Source organism: Monodelphis domestica, chromosome 5 (assembly GCF_027887165.1).
Source record: "Monodelphis domestica isolate mMonDom1 chromosome 5, mMonDom1.pri, whole genome shotgun sequence".
Lineage (NCBI taxonomy): Eukaryota > Metazoa > Chordata > Mammalia > Didelphimorphia > Didelphidae > Monodelphis > Monodelphis domestica.
Window position 1 is genome coordinate 79,978,265 of NC_077231.1, and position 24,144 is coordinate 80,002,408.

General features: G+C 41.0%; 1 protein-coding gene across 1 annotated transcript in view; it reads right to left on the bottom strand.

Annotated features, from left to right (window-relative positions):
- Positions 1-568: 568 nt before the first annotated feature.
- Positions 569-24,144, bottom strand: part of LTA4H (leukotriene A4 hydrolase) — a 34,500-nt gene continuing 10,924 nt past the window's right edge. Inside the window, exons 3-19 of the mRNA XM_056798670.1 lie at positions 23,848-23,968; positions 21,711-21,779; positions 20,234-20,338; positions 15,938-15,990; positions 14,534-14,606; positions 14,002-14,142; positions 13,240-13,263; positions 12,157-12,227; positions 10,886-10,997; positions 8,717-8,861; positions 7,812-7,915; positions 6,539-6,609; positions 5,955-6,009; positions 4,523-4,618; positions 3,739-3,821; positions 2,692-2,796; positions 569-839 (exon numbers count right to left, since the gene is read on the bottom strand). Coding sequence (XP_056654648.1) covers positions 722-839; positions 2,692-2,796; positions 3,739-3,821; positions 4,523-4,618; positions 5,955-6,009; positions 6,539-6,609; positions 7,812-7,915; positions 8,717-8,861; positions 10,886-10,997; positions 12,157-12,227; positions 13,240-13,263; positions 14,002-14,142; positions 14,534-14,606; positions 15,938-15,990; positions 20,234-20,338; positions 21,711-21,779; positions 23,848-23,968 — 1,546 coding nt within the window. The 3' untranslated portion in view covers positions 569-721. The remainder of the gene's footprint in view (positions 840-2,691; positions 2,797-3,738; positions 3,822-4,522; positions 4,619-5,954; positions 6,010-6,538; positions 6,610-7,811; positions 7,916-8,716; positions 8,862-10,885; positions 10,998-12,156; positions 12,228-13,239; positions 13,264-14,001; positions 14,143-14,533; positions 14,607-15,937; positions 15,991-20,233; positions 20,339-21,710; positions 21,780-23,847; positions 23,969-24,144) is intronic.

Below are 24,144 nucleotides of genomic sequence, written 5' to 3' on the forward strand. Positions count from 1 at the left end.
ACAAAAGTGTCCAAGAGAGGATTTACCTCCATCTGGTTCCCTCCTGAAAAAAAAAAAAAATCTGCCCCCTCCAAAATCTACTGGTTTTGAAAACCACACCAAAATTACTAAAGAATCCGAAGGTGGTCTGGACCTTGTCAGGTGGAGAGGAAAGTCTGGAAACCAAGCAGAGCTGCTGCGCAGATGGAGGAACACACCAAAAGCTGATCCCTCATCACAGGGCCAGCTCTGTCCTGGGGACCCCCAACCCTGAAGGCAATCTGTCTGATTTCTGTCCACAGGTGACTGTCAACTAGCTCTGGGAGGGCATGAATTGATTCCCAAGACCGAAGAGCTCGTGTCCACGCTTCCAAGACTATTTAAAAAGTAGAAGACAGAGGGGGTTGAACTCTCGGAGGGCAGCAGCTTTCAACTAAGCAAGTGAATCATGCATTAGGCACATTTGGGGACAGGAGCTTGGGGCTGGGCTGGGGGACCCTCTCCTCTCATGCATCTGACATCTTAAGAACCACTAAACATGGCAAGTTTCCTAGCGCTATGGAATTCTTTGTGACAAATGAGAGGCAGCTTTAAAAAATTTAGCTTTGGTTTTATTTTGGCAAAAAATCACTGATAAAATAGAAAACAAATCTGCACGTAAATAGGAATGTGATTACAAAGTGAGTCACAGACTATATGCTTCAGTCATTCACTGGCAGGCACTGGGTGGGCAGGGAAGTCCTCAGTCCACTTTCAGATCCTTCCCCACCAGCATGGCAGTCACGGGATGCATACTAGCTTTGTGTTGCTGATAGGCACTGAGAGCCAGACCCCGGGATTTATCGAAGGCAGCTAGATCCCTGCAAAAGATTTGTACGTACTTTTAACACAATTTTACATAATTTAATACAAGGGTAAAGTGCTCCAGGATAGGCTAAGGGACACTGTGCATCTGTTTTTGTTAATCAAAAAAAAAACAACAACCCGCCTTCCCTCTGCAGTTCTCAGCTGCTTTTCAAGAACAAAAGTAGACTGCAAACTCCATGAAGGCCAGATCTGCTTTAGTTCTTTGTATCCCCAGTGACTAGAACTGAGCCCCCACAAAGTTGGTATTTAATAAATGCTTCATTTCAACTTGAAAAGAATTTAATTTGAAAAATAACTAGTTAAAAAGCTTAAGGTGACTGAATTACAAAAGGAGAAATCACAGTAGCTAAACTACTGAAGCCAAATAGGAGCCAGTAAGCAAGGGCATGGCCTGCCTCTGCTTATTTGTAAGCCTGCATAGTTCCTAAAGCGATTATTCAAATACAGTCTTTAATATCCTCTATCAAACTGGACTCCAATCCATTGAAACCCCAAGATAGGAAAGTTGGAGATCATCATTCTTCTCTACCCCCAAATACTTATACTGCTGTCTTTTCCTGTAATCTGTTGGGAAGCCCATCTCCAAAGAACGAATTATTGGAGACATCAGTACTTCGAGAGAAGTCGTTGCAAAGCTGGTATCCTCACTGCTGACAGAGCCTGCAAGCCTCCCCCTGGTTCTGGGATGGTCTCCCGGGGCTGCTGGGAAAGGTTCTCCTGTCTCTACAGACTTGTTGGGGAATACCAGGGTTCATCAGAGCTGTTATCCTGCATCTCCACAATGTGAAATAAATGTGACAGATATGGAGTCAGGAAAGTCTGAGTTCAAGTTCTCCCCCTGGCAAGTACAAACTGTACCAGTCTCAGCAAGTCACTTCCCCTGTGGGGAGGGCTCTAGGTCTGGCTCTCAACTGCAAGAGGCTGAGACGGCGGCCCCCATCAATGCAAGCAGAGGTCCAGCACCTATTCCTTGTTCTCACCAATGGTGGAGATGGAAACTATGGCATCTTGGTGATCATCTGGAGAGAACAGGCACTGAACCCACTGAGTAGACTGGATTTTTTTAACTTTCTTAAATAACTTTTTATGGATTGCTGGGAAATCTTCCCTAATAACAGCACTAGGGAAACTGATCTAAAAAGGCTTATGGATACTTTCCTTAAAAAATGAACTAGAAGTCATAATCCCCATGCCACAATATTATCATCATCATTGTCATCGTCATCACGTGGATTTCTTTATACAAAAAGTGTTTTAACCACAATTTTTAAAAAATGTGTTTGTTTTTATGGGTTTGAAAAGCCTCCCCCCTCCCCCCCCCCATCCATTCCTAAAACAACTCAGGACATGCCCTAGCTGTCTGGCCATTTTTGTCCCTTACTGTGGAGGTACTGCCCCCACTACAGCCTCCTCTTCTCCCTGCCTTGTCCCTAGTCCCTGAAGTTCATAACCCCCTATCCCCTTGTAGAATGTGAGCTCCTGGGGGCAGTTGGGTGGCAGGCTGGGTGGACTGAGAGCCAGGACTAGAGATGGGAGATCCTGGGTTCAAATCTGACTGCAGACACTTCCCAGCTGTATGATCCTGGGCAAGTCACTTGACCCCTATTGCCTAGCCCTGATCCCTCTTCTGCCTTGGAACCAATACACAGTATTGATTCTAATATGGAACATAAGGGATTAAAAAAATAAAAAAGAACATGAGCTCTTCCATCTATCTTTCTGTCCTCAGCACTCAGCCCTAAGCCCTCACCAAGTAAATGCTCAATAAATGCTTGGATTGAATCATATCAATTGACCCATCATCCTTGTGTTGGGGCTCAAGAGACCCTAATGCCAAGCTCTTACTTGAACAAGGGGCGTGTAAATTTCAGTCTTCCTTGTCCTGTCGCCATTTCTAGCGCCAGAGGGATGGCGTCCTCCCACTTGGACTGGATACAAAGGCGCAGCCATCTGAAGAGAGAAGACAAAGGATCACAGGCCTGAGAGTGGGCCTTGGCCAGGCACTGAAACCAATCCTCTTTTTAACAGAGGCTGAAACTGAGGCCACGGTCACACAGGTGACCCTGTCAGTGACAGTCAGAATCTAAACTCAGCAGCTCTTGACTCTATAAACAAGGATGGTCTCAAAGGGCCTGACATAGTGACTTTCTCTGTTTTATTATTGGGGAAATTGAAGTACCAAGAAGTTAAGTCCTTAAACATGTCACACTGTAAGACTGATAGAACTCAGTATAAAAAGCAAGACACACACTATACCTGATTTTAATCCTTTTCTAATCCCCTTATACAAAATAACCAGCAAGTAATGATAGTTCGTTCTCAGAATTGGTTTATAGTAATATCTCAGACAGAAAATGATTTCTAGATCTTTTCAGAAAATTTGAAGTTCAATCTACCAACACAATTAAATTCCTTTTAGAGCACTTCCTCCCCCTTGAAGGTTGCTTGAGATTGAGAGTCCAGTGAGTGGGTGCTAATGAAATGTATCATTCTAATGTCTGATCCATCATGATCTGACAATTCAGCCACAGCACCACTGTGAATTTTAATTGGGGATAGACAAAGTACTCTGAGTCAGAGAACTAAAGTGAAAACTTGTGAGAACAGAGGGGCGGTACACAGGTAGTTTTGGAAGCCTGCTTACCACAGGGATTCTTCTTTCCTAATGTTGTTAAAGCAATGCATGTACATGTCCCACAAACATTAGGAGCATGACCCTCCCCAAAGATCTCAGTCCATTTCCCAACAGCCTGACTGATTTCTCTAGATTTATCCAGAGAAATTCTCTGGATTTATGATTGTGACTTTCTCTGCCCTCCCTTTCCCCATGCACTAAATGATTCCACTGTGGAATGTTTCCTCTTTCGAAGAGCCCACTTAAAGATTCCAGACCTGAAGCGTAGTTCAGAATTTGTGACAGCATTGAAATTGTACAGCTCCTGCATTCGCTTTATGTGTGATATTGGAATTGGTGCCTAAAAGAAAAACAAAGCATGATGGGCCACTTCAACTGTATTTTTTGGAAGAAAGAAGTTGGAGACAAAGAAATGATCTTAGTGGAAATACCAAGAATTTTATAAACTGAAAGAATTATATTGGATATGATCAAACAGAACAATTGATTCAGAAACAAGTAAGTTTTTTATGTGTTTATTATTATTATTAAGAAAGTTCTGTGAGGGGGGCAGTTAGTTGGCTCAGTGGAGTGAGAGCCAGGCCTAAAGATAGGAGGTCCTGGGTTTAAATCTGGCTTCAGACACTTCCTGGCTAAGTGACTCACTTAATCCCCATTGACTAGCCCTTACCCCAATTCTGTCTCAGAACCAATACACAGTATGACAGAAGGAAAGGGCCTAAAAACAGTCAAGAAAACATCACTCTCAGTGGGGGTCCTTCAGACTTCACCAGATACTGCCAGAGGGGCCCTAAACACAAAATAGGTTTAAAAGTCCTGTTCTGCAGTATCTCTGGCAAATGGTCATCAGGCCTTCCCCTGAAGACATTACATGCCAGGAAAAAGAGGTCAGAAAGGATGGAAGCATCATGTGTTTAAATATTTTTTGAAGAAATGCCTTTTATAGATAATTTCTTCACTATTTCTTCCCTAGGCTCTAATATTACTCTTGGTTCTTCCCATCATTGTAATTTCCAATACTTTGATACACAGAGTACTCACCGCCAATAGCATCAATGCTAGAAACTCAACCAACTGATGAGATGACATATCCTTTATGTCTGTTGAACAGAATGTGCTCAAATCATCTTCTTTGGCCTAAAAACAAAACAAAACAACCTCAAAGCCTCATTTTATCATCCAGGTTTATAAGTAATATACAGGCACATGCATTAAAAACCAGAACTAAAGCCAGCTTCCAGTTCTGGTTTTCATAGCTTCTCCCCAAGAGCCTATAGATGCTGCTACTATTAGAGGGAACAGAATTTTGAACGGACTCATTCCTCCATTCCTTTTTAAAGATACAGTAGTAGCATCTACAGTCTCTTAGGGAAAGCCTATGAAAACTAAGGTCACATAAATAAGTAGAAAACAGAAGACTGTGGATAGAAATTTTAAAATCCCAAGCAGTTAAAATAAATCATTCCCTTCCTTCTTGCCAGTAGAATAGGGTTTTTGGGTTTTTTTTAAGATATATTAAAAGAATTCAAAAAAATTTACAAGTTACTTTGCCAAAAATTCTTGGGTCAGGGATCAAGCTATATATTTTTCTGAAAAAGTGAAAGGTCACAATCCAAGTGTCACCTCTAGTTTTCTTCTCAAGCTTAGTTAGCATGGTGCCTGGCACGTACTAAATGTGCTTAATACTTGACAGGTGGCTTCTTTCATTGCTCTTGGGAGAGAGAAAAAAAAAAGAAGTAAAATTCATATCTTCCTCTCATCATTTAGGACAACCAAGGAGGCATGGGAAGAGCAGTTTGGAATAGTCAAAGCTTCTAACACCTCAGGAAGAGCAACATGTAGATAAGCTCACTTTCCAAGTCTGAAAGGTATATTTGTAATAACTCACATTTATAAAGCAACTTAAGGTTTGCAAAGCACTTTACAAATGTTATCTCATTTGATTCTTATAAAGAACTTGGGAAGAAGGTGCTATTATCCCCCATATTTTTCAGCTGAGGGAGATTCTGTGACTTGCCCAAGGGTCACTTAGCTTGGATATGTCTGCAGCAAGATCTGACTTCAGGTCTTCCATCTCCAAGGCCATCCCTTAATCTACTATACATCACTGGTAGTCAATACCGCCTCTGTTGACCAACACTTTCACAATAAATGTGTCAGAGAACATGGTTGATTTCTGCAAGGGGTCAAACTAAGGCCCAAATCCAAACCTCTGGTTCTTGAACTCAAAACTGAGGCCAATATGTTGCCCTGGAAACATGCCCTATGAGCCCCAAGGCTCAGCACCTCAGGCAGTGTGGCAGTGATGGAGACTCAAGTCTGCCTGCCAGCCTCTGCTTCCCTACCACGGAGGTTCTTGGGAGATTCAACTGGCAGCAGCAACCTTCCCAAGGCCAGCAGCTAGGTGACATCATGGAGAGTCCTGGATAAGTCATTTTTTAAAAAGAGCCTAGAATCCCACAGTACTACTCACTGTGATCCACCGTTGGCTCAAGTCAATACAGGTTTTGGTTAGAGTCATATCATACCTGAAATGATGGAAGACCAGAGTTTATGAAGACACAAATATCCATCTCTTTTTACTCCATCAAAATATCCTCAAGGTCAAACACAGGGGAAGAACAAGGAAGCCTTGGAAACATGGGATTTTCTACCTGAAGCATCACAAGGAAAATCTGATCAACACATTTCAAGAACTGAGAAATTGAGACGAATGAAGCTTCAAACTCAATGTGCCCTGTATTACTACAAATTGGCTGGAAATTTTCACTAAATAGCAATCATGTGCAAAAAGAGGGTGAGTGCATGTGTCTGTGTGACTGTCTATATGTGGGTGTGAGAAATGATGAAGGAAGCCCAATCCCACTGGGCTCCAGTAGGAGAATGACCAGCATGACTCATGCTATTGGTGCTTGCCAGTAGACATGGTTGGTATGGGCAGAGCTGAGTTTCCATTCTGCCTGCAGTGCCCATCAATGATTGCAGGAAGAGGACAAACCTGGCAACTATAGGGAGACTGGGGACAGAGGGGCATCACCTTCTCAAGGAAACACTTACTTTGGCTTTACAGGTGGCAGGCCAGGAGAGAAGAACCAAGCATTCCAATCCACTTCATTAAGAACATCAGTCTGCAAGCAATTGAGAAAATTACCCAGTAGCCACATGAGAACCTTCTCTGCCAAAATTAGGATCCCATACGAGTGCTAAAATCTTCAATATATGAGATTATAAATAAAGGATATCATAGTAGTATTAATATAATTAAGAGATAGTTAGGATAGTAGGTAGAGTCCTGCTAAGACTGGGTACAAATTCTGTCCCCTGACCCTTACCTCCTATGTGACTGATTCTAGACAAATCACTTAACCCTGTGAGCCTTTGGCAACTCCCTAGTACTTGTTTAATAAGGTATACATGGGCTGCCATCTGCACTAGCAGAAAGAACAAGGAATACCCCATGCTGACAAAATCAGTTGTGTATTACAAAAATAACAGTAGCTGGTATTTATAGATTTATATTATAGTGCAAAGCACTTTACAAATATGATTTCATTTGATTCTCACAACACTGGGAGGTAGGTGCCAGCAGGATCTTCATTGTACACTTAGTAACATGTAATTACAGTAAATGGGCCTTATGGCAAGTTTCCAGAAATATGGGTGCTTCTATGTCTTGTGCTGTTGGTTTGTTCTTTGTTTTTGAGGAAGAGGGCCAATGAAATTATGGGGAGATATCTTGACTTGTTCTGAATTAGATTTAAGTAAGGCAGAGTGGCACAAAGTCATCAGCTGCACTCTCTCTTCCAAAGTCATGCAAGCCTACTGACAAAAGTCAGGATGATTGGCAATGGCCCAGAATGCAGAAGATGGTCTTGGGGTGTTCAACGTGTGGCCAAGCTCTAAGCCCTTTGCAGCATCTGCCTCCACTAACTTCCTGACCATTAGAACAAATTGTTCTCATCCACCCACTCCATGGGGCCTCATCTTTATATGTTTGGGGAAGACATCCCCCTAATTCACTGATGGGTTTGTGACCCAATTGGTTATCCTCATCATGCCTTCTGTATTGTGCAATGCTTTGCTGAATGATTAATTAGAAAATCAGTTTTATTGTAGAGAGAACAAAAAGGGAACATCTAATTAAAACTCAGAGGAAAATCCTATAAAATCACTGATGCTGTCTGTTTGGATCACATTTTAAGATTCAAATAAGATGAGTGCATTTATTTCTCAAAATAATTCTAACCCACTACCACCAAATGGCAAAGTAATTCAAAACAGTCTTCACAAAATGTGCAACAAGAATAAGAAAATGCTGTTTCCCCCTCACCTTGTCTTTGAAGTAGGAATACAGGAAGGTTTTCCAGTCATCAGTAGTTATGCTCTTGTAGGAAAATTCCTTAATATAAGCTTTTAGGAATGCCAGGAAGACCTCTAAGAGAAAAAGGGGAAAAAAGCAGTTAATGAAAGGTCTCTACTGGCTCAGCACTTAGGCCAGGCACCATGGAGAGTTCCAGAGAAAGCTCTGATTTGATCCCTGCTCTCAGGAGGATTGCAGTCTACTTGTGAATATAAGACTGACACATGCAAACATGGCCTCAGAAGGATGGGTAGGTTGTGGCTATGAAAGAGAGAAGGGACCTACTCCAAGTGGGGAAAATAAGGACAGAGGCAAAGGTAATGAGCATGGTGTGATTGGGGGGGGGAGAGGGGGGAGAAGAGGCCTTACTGGAGTAAAGGAGTCATACTAGAAAGTAGTGGGAGAAAGCATCATAAAATAGTGAGAAAAGCACTGGGGATGGAGTCCAGAGCCACCTCTGTGTTCTGATCCCACCTCTGACACACTTACTAGCTATGTGACCTTAGATAAAATATTTAACCTCTCTGAAACTCAATTTCCTCATCCACAAAATGGAGCAATAACAGAAGCAGCAAAACTCAGTGAACAGAGGACCAGCTTTAGAGATGGAAAGATCTGGGTTCAAATTCTGTCTGACTGACTAGTTGTGGGATCCAAGGTGACTAAGACTGTGTTGCAGGAAAGATGCCCCACTGCCATGGAAACGTTCAAAGGCCATGCAGTTCTACAATAATAGGGCAGGTTTTGAGCCAAGGTGCAATTATGAAAATGGCTTTGACAGAAGGTGGGCTGAACAGAGGAGCTTAAGGAAAAAGATTTGCCTTTCGCCTCTTCCCTCAAGGACAAAAATGAAGACAATGCCAAGCATTAATTACCTGGTCCTCCAAGAAGCTGTTCGAGATAAAAGAGCAGAGCAAAGCCTTTCTCATATGGAACAGAGGAATACACCTCATCGGGGTCCACATCCTTCAGGCTTACCACCAGTTTGGTGAAGGCATGGGTGTCTCCAAAAGTCTTAATCTACAAGAAATAAAATCCAGTGGACATGAATCTAGCTAGGCAGCTAGTCAGGGTGGGGGCTGCCATAATTTAGAGTTCTGAGCCTGGAATCATGAAGCTCTAAGTTCAAATCCAACTTCGGACACTAGCTATGTGACTCTCAGCAAGTCACTTCAGCTCTCTGCCTCAGTTTCCTCATCTATAAAATAAAGATGACAATACCATCTCCTTCCAGGCCTCTACAGGCCTTCCAGGATTATATCAAATGAAATAATAAATGCACAGTACCTGTCACATAGTAAGAGCAATATAAACTTTAAGCTATTATTATTTAATTTCTGTTTGCCTCAGCTTCCTCATCTGTAAAAGGAGGATAATAATAGTGGATAATAGCACCTACCTTTTAGGGTTGTTGTGAGGATCCAATGAGAAAATAACTATGAAGTGCTTTGCACAGTGTCTGACCCAGAGTGAGCACTTTTAGCTATCTGTTAGTTATCATCCACATTAAAATCTGTAAAACGCAAATGATAATATCCCGGCCCCCCAGGGTCTTATTATGAGAATAGAGTGAGATAATATATTTGTTAAGAACTTTGCAAACCTTAAAGCACTACATAAATGTGTGCTGTTGTTATTATTATGGTACTCTATAGTAAGCACCACGTAAGTGAATGTTGAGTGAACAAATGATCTCCTTTCCTCAAAGAAGACAGGGCAAATCTTTCTAGCACTTGATCACATGTGGGAGGGGACAAGTGAGCATTCAAATAACAAACTTTCTTTAATAAAATTCCCTCTGGTAACAATGGCTGACACTTATGGAGAGCTAAAGGTTTGCCTGATGCTTCCCATAGATTATCTCAGTGTAGTCTCATATCAGCCCTGTGATATGGGTGCTATTTTTAGCTCTCCTGTACAGAGTAGGAAACTGAGGCTAATAAAAGAGGTGACTTAGTTGGGGTGACACAGCTAATAAGGGTCAGAGGCAGATTTGAACTCAAGCAGGGTTCTTGGCAGGGACACTGGAGTGGTTTACCTTTTCCTTCTCAATTCATTTTACCAATGAAGAAATGGAAGCAAACAAGGTTAAGTGACCTGCCCAGGCTTACACAGCTAGTAGGTGTCTGAGGCCAGATTTGAACTCACAAATTTGACTCTTCCTAACTCTATCCTGGTGCTCTATCCACTGCACGACGTAGCTGCTCTTGGTATTCATAAGACACTAACAAAGTAACAGAAATATTGTGGAATGATCAACTGTGAAAGATTTGGTGACCCTCCACAATGCAATGATTCAGGACAATTCCAAGGGACAAAGAATGCTCTCCACCTCCAGAGACAGAACTATTGAAGCTGGAATGCAGATCAAAGCATGCGATTTTCCCCTTTAGTTTATTTGGTTTTTTATTGGGTAATTTTGGTTTTCTCTGATTGTTCTCTTACAAAAATGAACAATATGGACATAGGTTTTGCATGATAATAAAGGTATAACACAGAATGAATTGTTTACCAGCTCTGGGAGGAGGGAAGGAAGAGAAGGAGGGAGATGATCTAAATCATAGAACTTCAAAAAACTTATGTGGAAAATTGTTGCTACACATAAAAAGCAAAATATCTTTATAACAAAATCAATAAATAAAAAATAAAAACATGAGACACTAACAAGAAGCCATATAGTGATCTTTTTTGTTCTAATCCCATCCATCTCGGTCTTGAACACTTAGTGACATTGACACATTGAGTGACTTTGATCTAAAACGAACTTTATGTCCTTTGTTCCTGTCCCTTACAACACTGATCATCTTCCCGTTCCCACGTAAAAAAAAGATGCTTTGAGAATTAGCTACTGAGTTCCGAGTTGTGTGATCCTGTACAAGTCACTTAACCCCACTGCCTAGCACTTACTGCTCTTCTGCCTTGGAACCAATACTTAGTATCCATGTTAAGACAGAAGGTGAGGATTAAAAACAAGAATTAGCTCCTGGGCCTTACAAAGTTTTGTTGTGTCCTTGGAGAACAGCTCTGAAAGATGACCAACTTACCGAATTCTGTAATTCTCCCCATCCTCCCAAAGCGTGGAAATGTCTGAACTTTTCACCAAATAACTGACCACAAATATGGCGTTCCAGGTACACGGTATGTCCTTCGTTTAACCTAGAAAAGGACAAGATGGATTTTCAACAGCAGAGGGGAGGAAGGTTTCCTTCACACAAGCTGATTTGTATGTTTTGAGTTCCAGTCAATAAGCATTTATTAAGTCATTATTCTGTGCCAGGCACTGTGTCCAGCACTGGGGATACAGAAAGGGCAAAGCCAGTCCCTGCCCTCAAGGATCTCACAGATTAATGGGGGAGATGACACACACACACAATTGGACACAAACAGGTCCAGAGAACAAATTGGGGGGCAATCAGAGAAGGCACTAAGGAGGACTAGAAAGGGCTTCTTGAAGAAGATGGGCTTTAGGGGCATCTAGGTGGCTCAGTGGGTAAAAAGCCAGGCCTGGAGACAGGAGGTCTTGGGTTCAAATCTGATGTCAGACCCTTCCTAATTGCCCTTACACCTCTTCTGCCTTGGAACCAATGCTTAATATCGATTCTAAGACAGAAGATAAGGTTTTAAAAGGCAGGTGGGCTTTAGTTAAGACTTGGAGGAAGCCAAGGAGCTAGGGGTTGGAGGGGAAGAAGGAGAATTCTCCAGACATGGTGACTGCCACAGCAAATGTTTGGAACCCAGAAATGTGGTGCCTGTGTGAGGACAGTCAGGAGGCCCAGGGGTATGGATCAGAGTATGTGGTGGAGTGAAAGGTATGAAAAGACTAGCCAGGTAGGATGGGGCCAGGATAGGGAGAGATTTAAAAGCCAAATAATGCTTCACATTTGATCCTGGCAGCGACAAGGAGTCACTGGTAGTTACTGAGTAAGGATGAGATGGTCTGATCCCAGGCTAGGAATATCAATGTGACAACCAAGCAGAGGACAGTGGGAGAGAAGTCATAAATAAAAATAACTGATTCCCAGAGCAGGCCAGGCTGCACAGCTGAGCCCCAGTCCCCAGCAAGGGGCACCCAGAAAACACAACTGTCTGAGAGCTCTGGGGACCATTTGCTCCCAGAAGAGGGCTGAGGCCCCAGGCTGGACACTGAGTCAGCCTACACCTGAGCCCATTCAGGAAGCAAGTGATTGTTGGTCAAACACCTGCTCTGGGCTTAGGACGTGTCCAATAGAAAAAACTGGAGAACTAACAAAGGAGAAAAAACATCCACAATGTGTGCACAGATCAAGGATGATAAAGAACAATAAGAAAATCTTACCAAAAGTGATCCCAAGTTTTGTTTGTCACCAGGTTTCCTGTCCAGCTGTGAGAGATCTCATGGGCAATCACCTGAGGGAAGGGGGAGAAACTGTCAGGCTTTGTAAAGGGGCCCATCTTCTGCTCTCCTTACATGCATATAATTCAATTTCTCTAGAGCTTAGCATCAAAGACTTATTAAATATATTAGTAAATTAAAAAAAACCAAAACCATAAAAATATCATCTGGCAAAAAAAAAAGGAGGGGGGAAAAAAGAATAGTTTACACATGTATAAACAAAGTAAGATATTCAAAGATGTAAGGAATTGCTTTTTTTTTTAATTTAAGAGATAAGGACAGGTTAAGTGGCACAGCAGATAGAGTGCCAGGCTTAGAGTAAGAAAAGCCTGGATTCAAATCTGGTCTCAGTTACTTCTTAGTTGTGTGACCATGGGCAAGTCACTTAATTCTGTTTGCCTAGGTCTTGCCTTTCTGTCATAGTTATTAAGATGGGAATTAAAGGTTAAAAAAATTTAAAAGATGTTCTTTCTTAGTCAAAATCTGCTTGTAGTAGAGATAAGGAAAAAAAAAAATCCCACAAGTATAAAAATACCCTGACCTCACCCCTTGATTCTGTTGTGAAACTGTCCATCATTAACGGTCCCTGGGCTGAGGTCTCCAGACTCAGTCAGCCATAAGAAATTTTCCTATTTTTTATTCCTTTTATTTTGACTTCAAAACAACACATTTTTGGAGATGAACAGGACTCCTGAGATCCCCCAGTTCAATCCTAGAAAGAACACAGGTCTGGACAAGTCAAGTGATTTGTTCAAAGTCACATAGCAGCAGAGAGACCTCTCTCAGTTCAGGGTACTTTATATTGGAAGATGCTGACTCTTCTTATTTCTAGTAAATTCACAACATGCAACTATTTAAATCATAGGAACAAGAAAGAAAAAACTAAAGCAGATAGAAAATCATAATCTAAATATGGTTCATAATCTTGGCTTAACATATGTCTTATAATAACCCAATAAAGAGCACAAAGTTTAGTTGTTTCAGTAATTCTTTACACTGAGAAAATAGTAAGTAAGCTTTACTTACATTTGAGAGTGACTTGTCACCTGCCTGAAACACAAAAAAAGAACAAGTTATTTTAGGCTAGAAATTAAATTCCAAAAGGTATCTGAAGAGAAGTTGTAGTTATATCTTGTTCTGTGGAATTAAGGACCACTGGAAATCTGTGACTAGGGCCTTTATACTCTACAGGATACACTTGAAAAAAGAAGAAAATGCATGCAAGACAGACCACTTGAGCTCATGATCCCATCTCCCTAGTTATTGGTGGGAGTCTCTAATACTAATCCCTGATAGAAAGCTCCTTCTTTCAGGTCTTTTGTTGCATTCATTGGCTATTTTTCTTCTCTTCTTTCCCTCCTTCCTAACAAATTATATTGAAAAGGAACAAAGGCATGTGTTTTGCAAAGACAGTTCTCTGATCTGTGGGCATCTGACACACTTACTACCATGACTGTGGGCTGCTTATGTGCCAGATATGGCTGGTGTAGTTCCATTGGCCAGAGGATGTCTAGACAATGGAGGCAAGTACCATTTTAGACTTATGCTTCCAGCAAAATCCAAAATCTTTTTAACTTAATATTTTCTCTAAGTATGAAGGTTTTTTTAAAAATGTAACAATAATAAATAGCTTAATAATTTATAATAAAAATAATCATGTTAACAAAATTAGGTAAGAGAAGGCATTTGTTTCTACAATACAAAGAAACTATAAAGTTTCTTCCCATTTTGGTACATTTCTGAGAATAACCTAGTAACAGTCTTCAATTATACACTATTAGCACTTACCAATAAAGTGGGAGTCACAAATGTAAGGCAAGGATTTTCCATGCCACCATAAGGAAAGGAAGGTGGCAAGACCAGCAAGTCATATTGTCCCCATACATAAGGTCCTCCCAGATCTTCAGCGATTTTCAACATCCGTTCAGTCTGGAGAAAGTAATTCAGATTTTTTTCTGTAAAGGGTCTTATTTAATATTACACTTAACAGTTATACAATACTTAATAAGACGCTAGGTTCACTTCTCCCAACTTCTTTGCAAAGGCGAGGGACATGGGTATGGAACACTGTATATATCATCAGATTTTTTTCAACATGTTGGGTTCATTTTGCTGAATTTTTATGTGTCCTTTTTATTTTTTATGTATAGGACTGTTATGGGAGGGGGAGGGGGAAAATACATTAAGAAATATAATTGATATAAAAATAAAATAATAATTATTTAAGAAAATAAGATGGCATGTTAATTAAAGAATTTGTTGACTATGAAAAAAATTAAAATAAATCACAAGGCTTAAAAGTGAGAAATCAATCACTAACCTCAGAAAATTCAAAAGCAGACTTTTCCACCTGTTCTTTCTCGGACCACACCAATGTTCTTGGGCCAATCTTTCTGTAAAATTTATACTTCAATAAATTTTTAAAATTCAAGCATATCTTTTGATATTGCATTTAACTCAATTCCCTATGCTGAAATGAAGAAGGGGGATTTACTGGGATATTGAGGAAGAGATGGGTCTTCTATCCAAACTCATGTTTTTCACATGGCTATTGGTGCACTGTCTAAAGGGAGGCCTAGCCTGGCCCAGGAGAGGAATAAGACAATAAGTACCCTCCTAAAATGCTAGGATTCTCTTCCCAATCTAGTCAAGACAGCTAGCTTAATCTGTGGGGAGGAGGGATCTGTGAACTTAAAAATTCAACAACTACATTTCACCATAATTGGTTACCTTTGTAATGCTACATATTTTATTTTATGCCTTTAAAAACATGATCCTGAGAAGGGATATATCCATAGGCTTCTCTAGATTCTGCCAAAGGGATGCAAATCACAAGACAAGTTAAGGGACTCCTGTTCTAGAAACACAGAATTATAGCTGAGTAACTAATAGATAGGAATAGAATTCAAGAAAATGAATCCTTCTCTACACCTGGAGGATACCACACCCACTGAGACATAAAGAGGCAAATGGGCCAAACCACTTGGCAAACTTTAAAGTGTAATTATTGTCAACAACTATGTCTCTGCTGGAGTAATATAATAGCTTAATAGCCCTCTTCATGTGGGCTCTCACTGAAAAAGATTAGAGTAAGAACAAAACAAAAATAATTTGCTTTTCTTTATTTCATTCAGTCTGTGCCCCCCGATACTATCCCTACCCTGGTGACTCCGAGTACAAGAAGATGGGCATGCTACTGACGCTGTTTGCTTGGAGCAACAAACAAGTACCACAAAGAAGAGATATGAGAAGATGTAAGAACAGCAGGTCCATTGGTGTGGTACACTGCATATGTTTTCAGACAATTGGTTTTGCCGATTTTTTCTTCTCCTTTTTCTTTTCTTTAAAAATATTATTTGTTATACAAGATGGCTCTCTGGGAGGCAAGAGAGAGATACTGGGGAAAATGCTAGTGATATAAAAAAATGAAAGCTAAAAATTAGAATTTATTCTTAAAAATGAAACTCTATGGACAAATGATGAAAAAGAGGGCTGGCTAACTATTCCTACAAACAAAGAATGCTATAAAAGCAAGGGAGTCTTTAGATTAGAGTACCTTGTAAATCTAAAGGGCTTTGCTTTATGCTCCCCAAAGGGAAGACTAGGGATAAATAAAGAAGCTGCTAATTAATTAACCTCTATGAAAAGTTCATGGGGCTAATTTACCTTGCTACGCCAAGTCTGAGCTTTCTACTAATTTCAAACTGTGTACAAAAATACTCACCTGCTTTCCAAAGCTCCAACGACGAGAGCTATCAGATAACATGGTATTGGGACCTATTGGGAGGCAAAAAACAGACAAACAAAGAAACATTTGCATTATGGTCCCAAAGTGCCACCGTGGAAGACAAGGGATGTCCAAAAATGAAATAAATTACCCCTCGAATCCCCTTTCCTGGGAGAAAACCAAGGATGGTCATCTGTCACAATAAAGCTACATTTTGAGGAACCAAATTGCTCAAGCTTCTGAAGTAACCTATTTCAAGATGAATTTCTCTCATTTCCCTTTGGTTCCATGAGGAAGGAAGGCCTTTGATCTTAGTTCATCAACTTGTTTGAGCCTTATTTCACAACTTCTGTCATTTGTGGATTATGGTTAACAGTCTACTTTAAATATCTCTTAAAAATGAAAGGCTATTATATATTTTCTCTGTTTTATCAGAATGCCACCCATCAAGGCAGCAGGTACTTTGTCTCTGTGTTGTTTTATTGCTAATTATCACAGGAACACAAATGTTTCCAGAATTCCAGAAGTGGCAGACCTACCCCACTTCCTCTTCTAGCATTTCTGGTTTTACAAAACATTTCTTTATGTTAGCTCATGGCATGACATGGGGAAAATTCCTTGAATAAATTCTTTACTTAAAGGGTTTTTGTAAGATGTGGTTTTTGGTATGACACATTTAAAAATACATTTGCAAGCAGCAAGATGGCTTGGTAGATTGAGAGCCAAGCTTGAAGACAGGAGGTCATGGGTTCAAATCTAACCTCAGATACTTTCTAGCCGTATAACCCTGGGCAAGTCCTTTAAACCCCACAACCTAGTCTATACTGGTTTTCTGCCTTGGAGCTGATACTTAATGTCATTCTAAGACAAATAATAGTAAGGGTTTAGATAAAAAAAACAAACAAAAATTTGATGGGAGCAGGTAGTAGCACAGTGGATAGGGTTGGAGTCAAGAAGATCATTTAACCCCCATTGCCTAGTCACTGGCATTCTTCTGTCTTTGAATTGATTCTATGACAAAAGGTAAGGGTTTAAAAAACTAAACCAAACCACATTTGACATAGAAACAGCATGTGCCTGGTACACATGACTCCTCAGTACAGATCACAGAACTTCTGAGCTGAGGAAGACTAAAGAGATTTTTGTTCCCAACCATGACCTGAAGGCTGACTCTTGTGACAACAAGGATGGGGCCCTCCTCTAAATTCCACAAAAAGACCTCTGGGGACAGGGAATCCTCCATCTCCTGCAGGAGCTCATTCTGCTTTGGACAGCTCTCAGTACAGCAACTTTCTTCCTTAAACTCTCCTGAAATCTGATGCTGCTAAGCAGTACTTAAGAGTTCTTTCCAGAAGAACTCGTCTAATCCTTTACCCCATTTGTTGTATCCTTCAAAGACTTGAAGCTGGCTCTCAGGCCCTTTACATCTCCCCTCCTCTGACCAAACTTCCTCTTTTCCTATTACCAAGCCTGACAGGAGGCAGCTTCCAGGCCTGTCACTATTCCAGCTACCCTCCCTGCATGGGGCTCTGACTTGACAATGTCTTTTCTAACACACTGTGTGTGCCTAAAGCTGAATCTGGATGTGGGATTCACTGGGGCTATGGCAGGACCATGTCCTTTGGTTCCCTCCTAACAATGGGTGCAGTCTGAAAACAGTGGCTGCCCTGAAGGGCAAAGAAACTGCCCTCACTCAGGAATGCAAGGGGAGGCTAGGTGACCACTTTTCAGAGATGTCTTGTTATAGAGGAGATACATGCTTCAAGGAGAGACTGGGCAGGTGGCCTTTGAGCTAGCTTCCAGGACTGAGATGAGATCCCTTTCTTGGTCAAGGTAGAACAAGCAAGAGAAAAGATGTAAGACAATTCATAGCCCCAGAAGCAAAGCTTAAAAGTAAAGGGCATTCTAAATACCAATGTTAACTTTGGCTCTTGTCACAGGCTGGCACTTGTCTCTCAACCAGTTTTGGAATGTAACAAATGGAATGTGATGGGAGAATAGCTGGTGCCCAATCAGTGACAAAGGTCTTGAGGAAGACCCCCAGCATTGATGAGTCAGATGAGATAAACAAAAGTCTCATAATATGGGCTGTGAAAGGAGGAGTTGCAATCTGCATGTGAGAAGGGAGTTCACACATGGATGAGATCACTAATCCATTGGAGTACAGATCACAACAAATGCAGACTTCAAAGGAATCAAGGAGGCAAAATTTTGGCAAGTGAAGCAGAGAGAAGAAAGCAGAGTCAAAAGAGTAATCCCCAGACCAATGACAGTCAAGTAAGAAAAAGGAGAGGTCTGAGGCTGAACCTAGGATTTCATGGGAACTCCTAGACAAGGAAACTCTCTCCCCCAGTGCAAGTCACCACCTTCTCTAAAATTAAGAAAAAGAATTAATAATGCTTTAAGGTGTGTGGGGAACTTTATATATGTAACAGCTCAATTCTGATTAATGAAAATAATGAATACTCTGAAGTGAATATCTGGATTCTAATTTGCACTGTTTGAAGTTATATTTATGTAAAATATATCAATTAGTTTCTAATGGAAATATACAGTAAGAATTCAAATAATCTGATCCCTTGAGGGGATTTATTATTCACACTAATTGAGAATTAGCTGAATATTATTTGAGCCTTACAACAACCCTGGAATGTAGGTACTATTATTATTCCGATCAGGAAACTGAGGCTGATAGAGCTTAACTGATTTGTCCAGGATCACACAGTTAGTAAGTGTCCGAAGCAGAATTTGAATTCAGGTCTTCTTGATTCCAGGTGTAGCATTCTACCACCCAGCTGCCTTGTAACTTTATAGTTTTAGAGGTCTGTGCAGCACTCTGAGAGAGTTGACCTACCTAAGATGAAATGGCCAGGTTGTAGCAAGCTGGAAGACTTGAATACAGATCTCCCTGGAATAGCCAGAGAAACCACTCTCTCTCTCTACTATACCATGTTACCTCTAAATAAATTAAGACAACATAAGTACAACAAATCTCTAGCCAAATACGAGGGACCACCCTGAGAAGGTTAGACTATTCAGTCTTCTATGTTTTGAACAAAGTATTTAGTGGCTCATGCTGACTGTGATGTTCCACATCACCACTGCCCACTGTATGTCTGGGAGGACTCGTCCCTTCTCTTCCTCAGAACAAGGTCACCTGACTAAGCCTCAGCCCCTACCAAACCCCAGGCCTGCTCACTAGGCTCCCTACCCCTTCTCTGCCCCACCCACCCCTAATTCTGGCTTTATTTATATGTTGTATTCTCCAGTCAGGGGAAGCTCCTTGGGGACAAGTACTGTGTTTCTGTCTAGTTTTTGTATCCCCCCAGTACTTGGCATCATGCCTGGCAAACACAATAAATGCTTCTTCATTCATTCATGTGTCATCTGCTCCTGCAGAAGATGAGTTTCTAGATATATATCCTCAGGGCTTAATGGTCAGTACTTAATGATTCTCATTCATTCTTTGGGCCATTACTTGGGTATATGCTTTGTCTACAAGTTTACATTTGTCTGCAACATTAAAACAAATATATATGACGCTCTATCCACTGCACCACCTAGCTGCCCCCACGTTCCTTCATTTTTGAGATCAGGAAACAGAGGCCCAAAAGAATGGCAAAGGTCACAGGATCATCTGTTTAGAGCTGCCCAAGTTCTCATAAATAGCAAGTTAGAAGAGTTGGGGCTGAAACCCAAGTCAGCAGAGGTTAGCAGTGACAGCTGGCTGATAAAACAGAGAAACATAGGAAGAGATCTATAGTTTTAGGACAATCACAAGACTATAACTTTCCAACATTTCCCTTCTCTTGTATGAAAAAAGGCACTGCTGTTGAAACATAAAATCTAAGTACTCTACCATGGGTAGAATACATTTAATATTAAAGAAATGTCCCTTATGATAAATTTAGCACTTTATACAAACCTATAGTCTCATACATTTATTGTAAAATGACAAGAGGAAGACCCAACTGCTTTGAGTAAATTTCTTTAAAATAAAGTCAGTTTCACTGGTTCAGTGCTTCCCCACTTCCTAATGAGCACTAAAGAGGAGGTACCTGATGCTTTCAGGTAAGTGCAAGATGATGTCCACAACTACCACCTATCACAGAAATCTAAGCTTTGATCTCTGAAGATAAAAAAGAGAAAAAAATGTTCAAAGGAAATAGAAAAGAGAAATAGCCTCATTTTAGATATGAATATTGTACCATAAACAATGAAGATGTTAAAGACAGAAAAATAGGGAAAAAAGGGCAATTCTTTGCAAACATACAGTCTAAACTGTGATCTTACTTTTTGTGTGAATTTATAGATTTTCCTACTGGAATCTGCGGGATCAGGAGCTTCTCCATCACGGACAGCACTCATGAGAGCCACCAGTTCATTGGGAACGGATACCTAATCAAAAAGAAATGTGAGTTCATTAGGAACAAAACTCAATCCTCAATTATTTAATATGCCTATGTTAAACAGTCTCCCTTTCCCCCTTCCTTTCTTCTTTTAGCTTCTCAGTATATGAAATGGGCAGCAGCCAGGCATCCACACGAATGTGGACACAAACTCTTAAGTCTGGCCTATACTTTGACAGACAGTCCCTGCTGGACTTCTGTTTCCTGGTTTGCCTACTTACTTTTTCTTTATAAAGACATATAAAATAAACATTGTGCCCCAAAACTGTCTGATGGGGGCATATCTGAGGACAAGGCCCACATGAATGATACCTGCTACTAATACAAAATTAAAAATCAGAACTTTCTAACAGTGAGAATTTTGAATGTTTAAAATTGCTTGTAGAGAATAGCTGAGCTATCATCTCTGACCTTATTTATGAAAGAACTTCAAGCTATTACAAAGGGATATTCTGAATTAATTTTCCCAGAGGCAAAGCTATAGGTCACAGGGTCATCTGAGGAGCTCTAGCACCATAAGTTGGGGGCCAAGTATTTTGGAAAACACCAGGATTAAGTTCTTAGCCCTAAAGGTTCTATCCATGCCCAAGTATGCATGTGAATTACTCAAATACATGTTAGGCCTTTGGGATCTCTTAGCTGGAGATGAAGGGCCTTAACTTGATTTTTAACCAGTGAGAGCAGGAGAATCTACCCTAAGTACAGAGCTGGGGGTCCAGCACCAAACTTTAGGCATCTCAGGCATCAACTCTTTTCTTCAATGAGGCAACTGAAGCCTTGAAGGAAGGTAAAGGGCCAGGAATGCTGGTCTCCTGATCTTTGGGGCTGTGCACTCCCTGTTATTCTGCTTATGTTCAGATCCTGGAGTTAGGAGATGCTCAGGAGGGTCCTCAAGAGACCCCATGTATTTGACAGACCTGGTTTGGTTCCTGATTCTAGGTGAGTGGTGCTTCATTCTAGGTGCTTATCTAGTCATTCTGTAACCTCTACCACTGAAGACATCTGTCCAAATCCTCTGGCATCTCTCAACACCCATGTGTGTGCCTCCTGAGCCTAAAAACACATTTAACCCTGAAAAAGTAGTTGTTTTCATTTTAAACCATTTTCAAAACCTTTCCCCACTTGGATGTCTCTGCCAGACTCCAAGGTGTAAACCTGGTCTGTTCCTAATTCAGACAGCTCTTCCCTCTATTCAGAGTATTGGGATGGCTCCAAGGGAAGTTCATAGCCCAAGGCAGTGATTTAGTTCAGTAAACCCTTCTCAAGTTACCAAATCTTCAGGTGCTGATCTAGTCACAACCACGACAAGTTGGGAAATGGGGGCCAGCTCAAAAAATTTCCTGGGAGGTGAGATTTCTTACCTCAGCACTGTAAGTGAGCTTCACTGAAGGAGTATCTTGGCACGGGAGAATGGCTCTGCAGTGGATGGCCTGGGCCAAAGGAAGTAAAGGAGAGCTCTCAGCTACATTTCACAGTGATGTAGAACTTCAGTGAATGACCAAAATGTGGTTGGTCCGTGAATGGAAACAGAACCTTTATTTCCTACTTTAATAGACTTTCATCATTCAGTAGAGGCAACTTTTTGCCTTCCTCCAATTTTCCCTGCATTTATTTGTTTGTCCATGGCTGTTTGCCAGCTACAGGATATGAGCTCCTTGGGGGTAGTGACTGTCCTTTGCCTTTCTCTGATTCCCAGTGCAATAAATATTTACTGACTGCCTGGCTAGAGAATCTCAAAAATTTTCAGCCCTGGGGTCAACCTTAGGGCAGCCCACAAGGGAAGAAAGAGCCCTCTCCTCTCCAACCTTAATATCTTTGTTCATGCTGCACCTTATTACACATATATCACATCAGTCTGGCCTAGTCTTTCCTTCAAGGTCAAGGCAAAGTTTGAGGGAACTCTGGAGGTCAGCCCCTGGTCAGTCAATGGAAACTGTTAGTGGAGACCCCAGTCTCGTGTTTACAGATCCTCATTTTTGGGAGACAGGGGAAAGGAATAATGACTCATCACCATTTCTCAGGAGGGCCACTGGGAAAGCCAAACTCCAACTGCAGAGGGCTACAAGAGTCCTCAAAGATGAAGCAGAAATGTCTTATTTAAAAATGGGCAGCAAGATGGCAATCTGCCTCCAAAGAGAAAAAAAGACTAGCCTGCTCCCCCTCCCACTCCTTCCAGTCTCCTGACCAATGGTCCTCACTCCAGTCCATCACTGCTCAACTGTCAAAGTGAATTTCCTAGAGCTCAAGTCTGATGGGTCACCCTGCCCTCCTCCACTCAACAAATGTCAGTGGCTCCTGATTGCCTTTAAGTTCAAATATAGGGGTAGCTCAGTAGATTGAGAGCCGGGCCTAGAGATGAGAGATCCTAGGTTAAAATCTGGCCTCAGACCCTTCCCAGCTGTGTGACCCTGGGCAAGTCACTTAACCCCCATTGCCTAGCCCTTACCACTCTTCTTGCCTTGGAACCAATACAAAGTATTGATTGTATGATGGAAGGTGAGGGTTTAAAAAAAAAGATCAAATATAAAGTGTTCTATTTGGTGTTCAAAAAACTTCATAACTTGCCCTTTACCTTTATGACCTTCTTATATCCCACTCTCTCACCTAACCTGAACCCTGTGATCCAGTGATGCTGCCTTTTTAATGTTTCTCCCACAAGAAACTGCTCCAACCTGCAAGATTTCCCCAGCTGTGCCCCATGCCTGGACTATCCTCCCTCCTTATCTCTGTCTCCTTGCTTTCTTTAAGAGCCAGATGAAATCATACCCTCTACAGAAAGCCAATACCTTCCCTCTGAGATTGCCTCCAATCAACCCTGTTGGTGGCTTGTTTATACAGTTGTTTGCATGTCATCTTCCTCAACCTGAGGGCAAGAACTGACTTTTTTACTTTCTTTCTATCTTTGGTACTTAACACAGAGAAGACAATAAATGTTGACTGACATCCTGGAAACTCTGACTGATAAATCATCCTAAGATACTACACTATGCCATAAGAAATAATGAACAAGATGAGGTCTAAAAAATCTGGGAAGACTTTTATGAACTGATGCAAAGTGAAGTGAGCAGAACCAGGAGAACAATGTATACAGTAACAGAAATATTATACGATGATCAACTGTGAAGGATTAAACTTATCAACAAAGCAAGTCACCAAAGTAACCATAAGAGTGATGAAAAATGCCATCCCCAGCCAAAGAAGGAACTGTTGGAATCTGAATGCAGATCAAAGCTACCACCTTCCACTATATTTCCTTAATGAGATTTTTGACATACATATGATATGTCTTCTATCATGACATGAGCAATATGGAGATATGTATTGCATGAAACCACTGGTAAAACCTATAAAACTATTTACCACCTCAGAGAGGGAGAGAACCTGAGTCCTAAAACATCAGAAAAAAATTGTCAAAAATTGTTTCTACACATGCCTGAGAAAATGAACTAATTAAAAATAAAGAAACAAACCACAAAATCATTCTGAGATCCCTCTTACCTGGCACTGGCTAAAAAGATAAGGGTGCTTCTTCCCAGATGTCTGTTCAGGAGTGAGCCATTGTAGAGCTGAAGATTGGGGAGATGTCTCGTAGGAAATCTCCACAACCACTTCTTGCTTTCTACAGGAAAACACATACAAATATTAGCAGCCTAGATCCAAGATATGTTCAAGCTAGCCAAGCCAGGTGCTGGGAAAGCCCTTTGGAATTTTTAGCACACTAAGCTAACATGACAGCTTCTGGAATGTTCCACTTTATTAAAAAGGATCCATCCAAACTCTGTTCTTAAGTCCTTC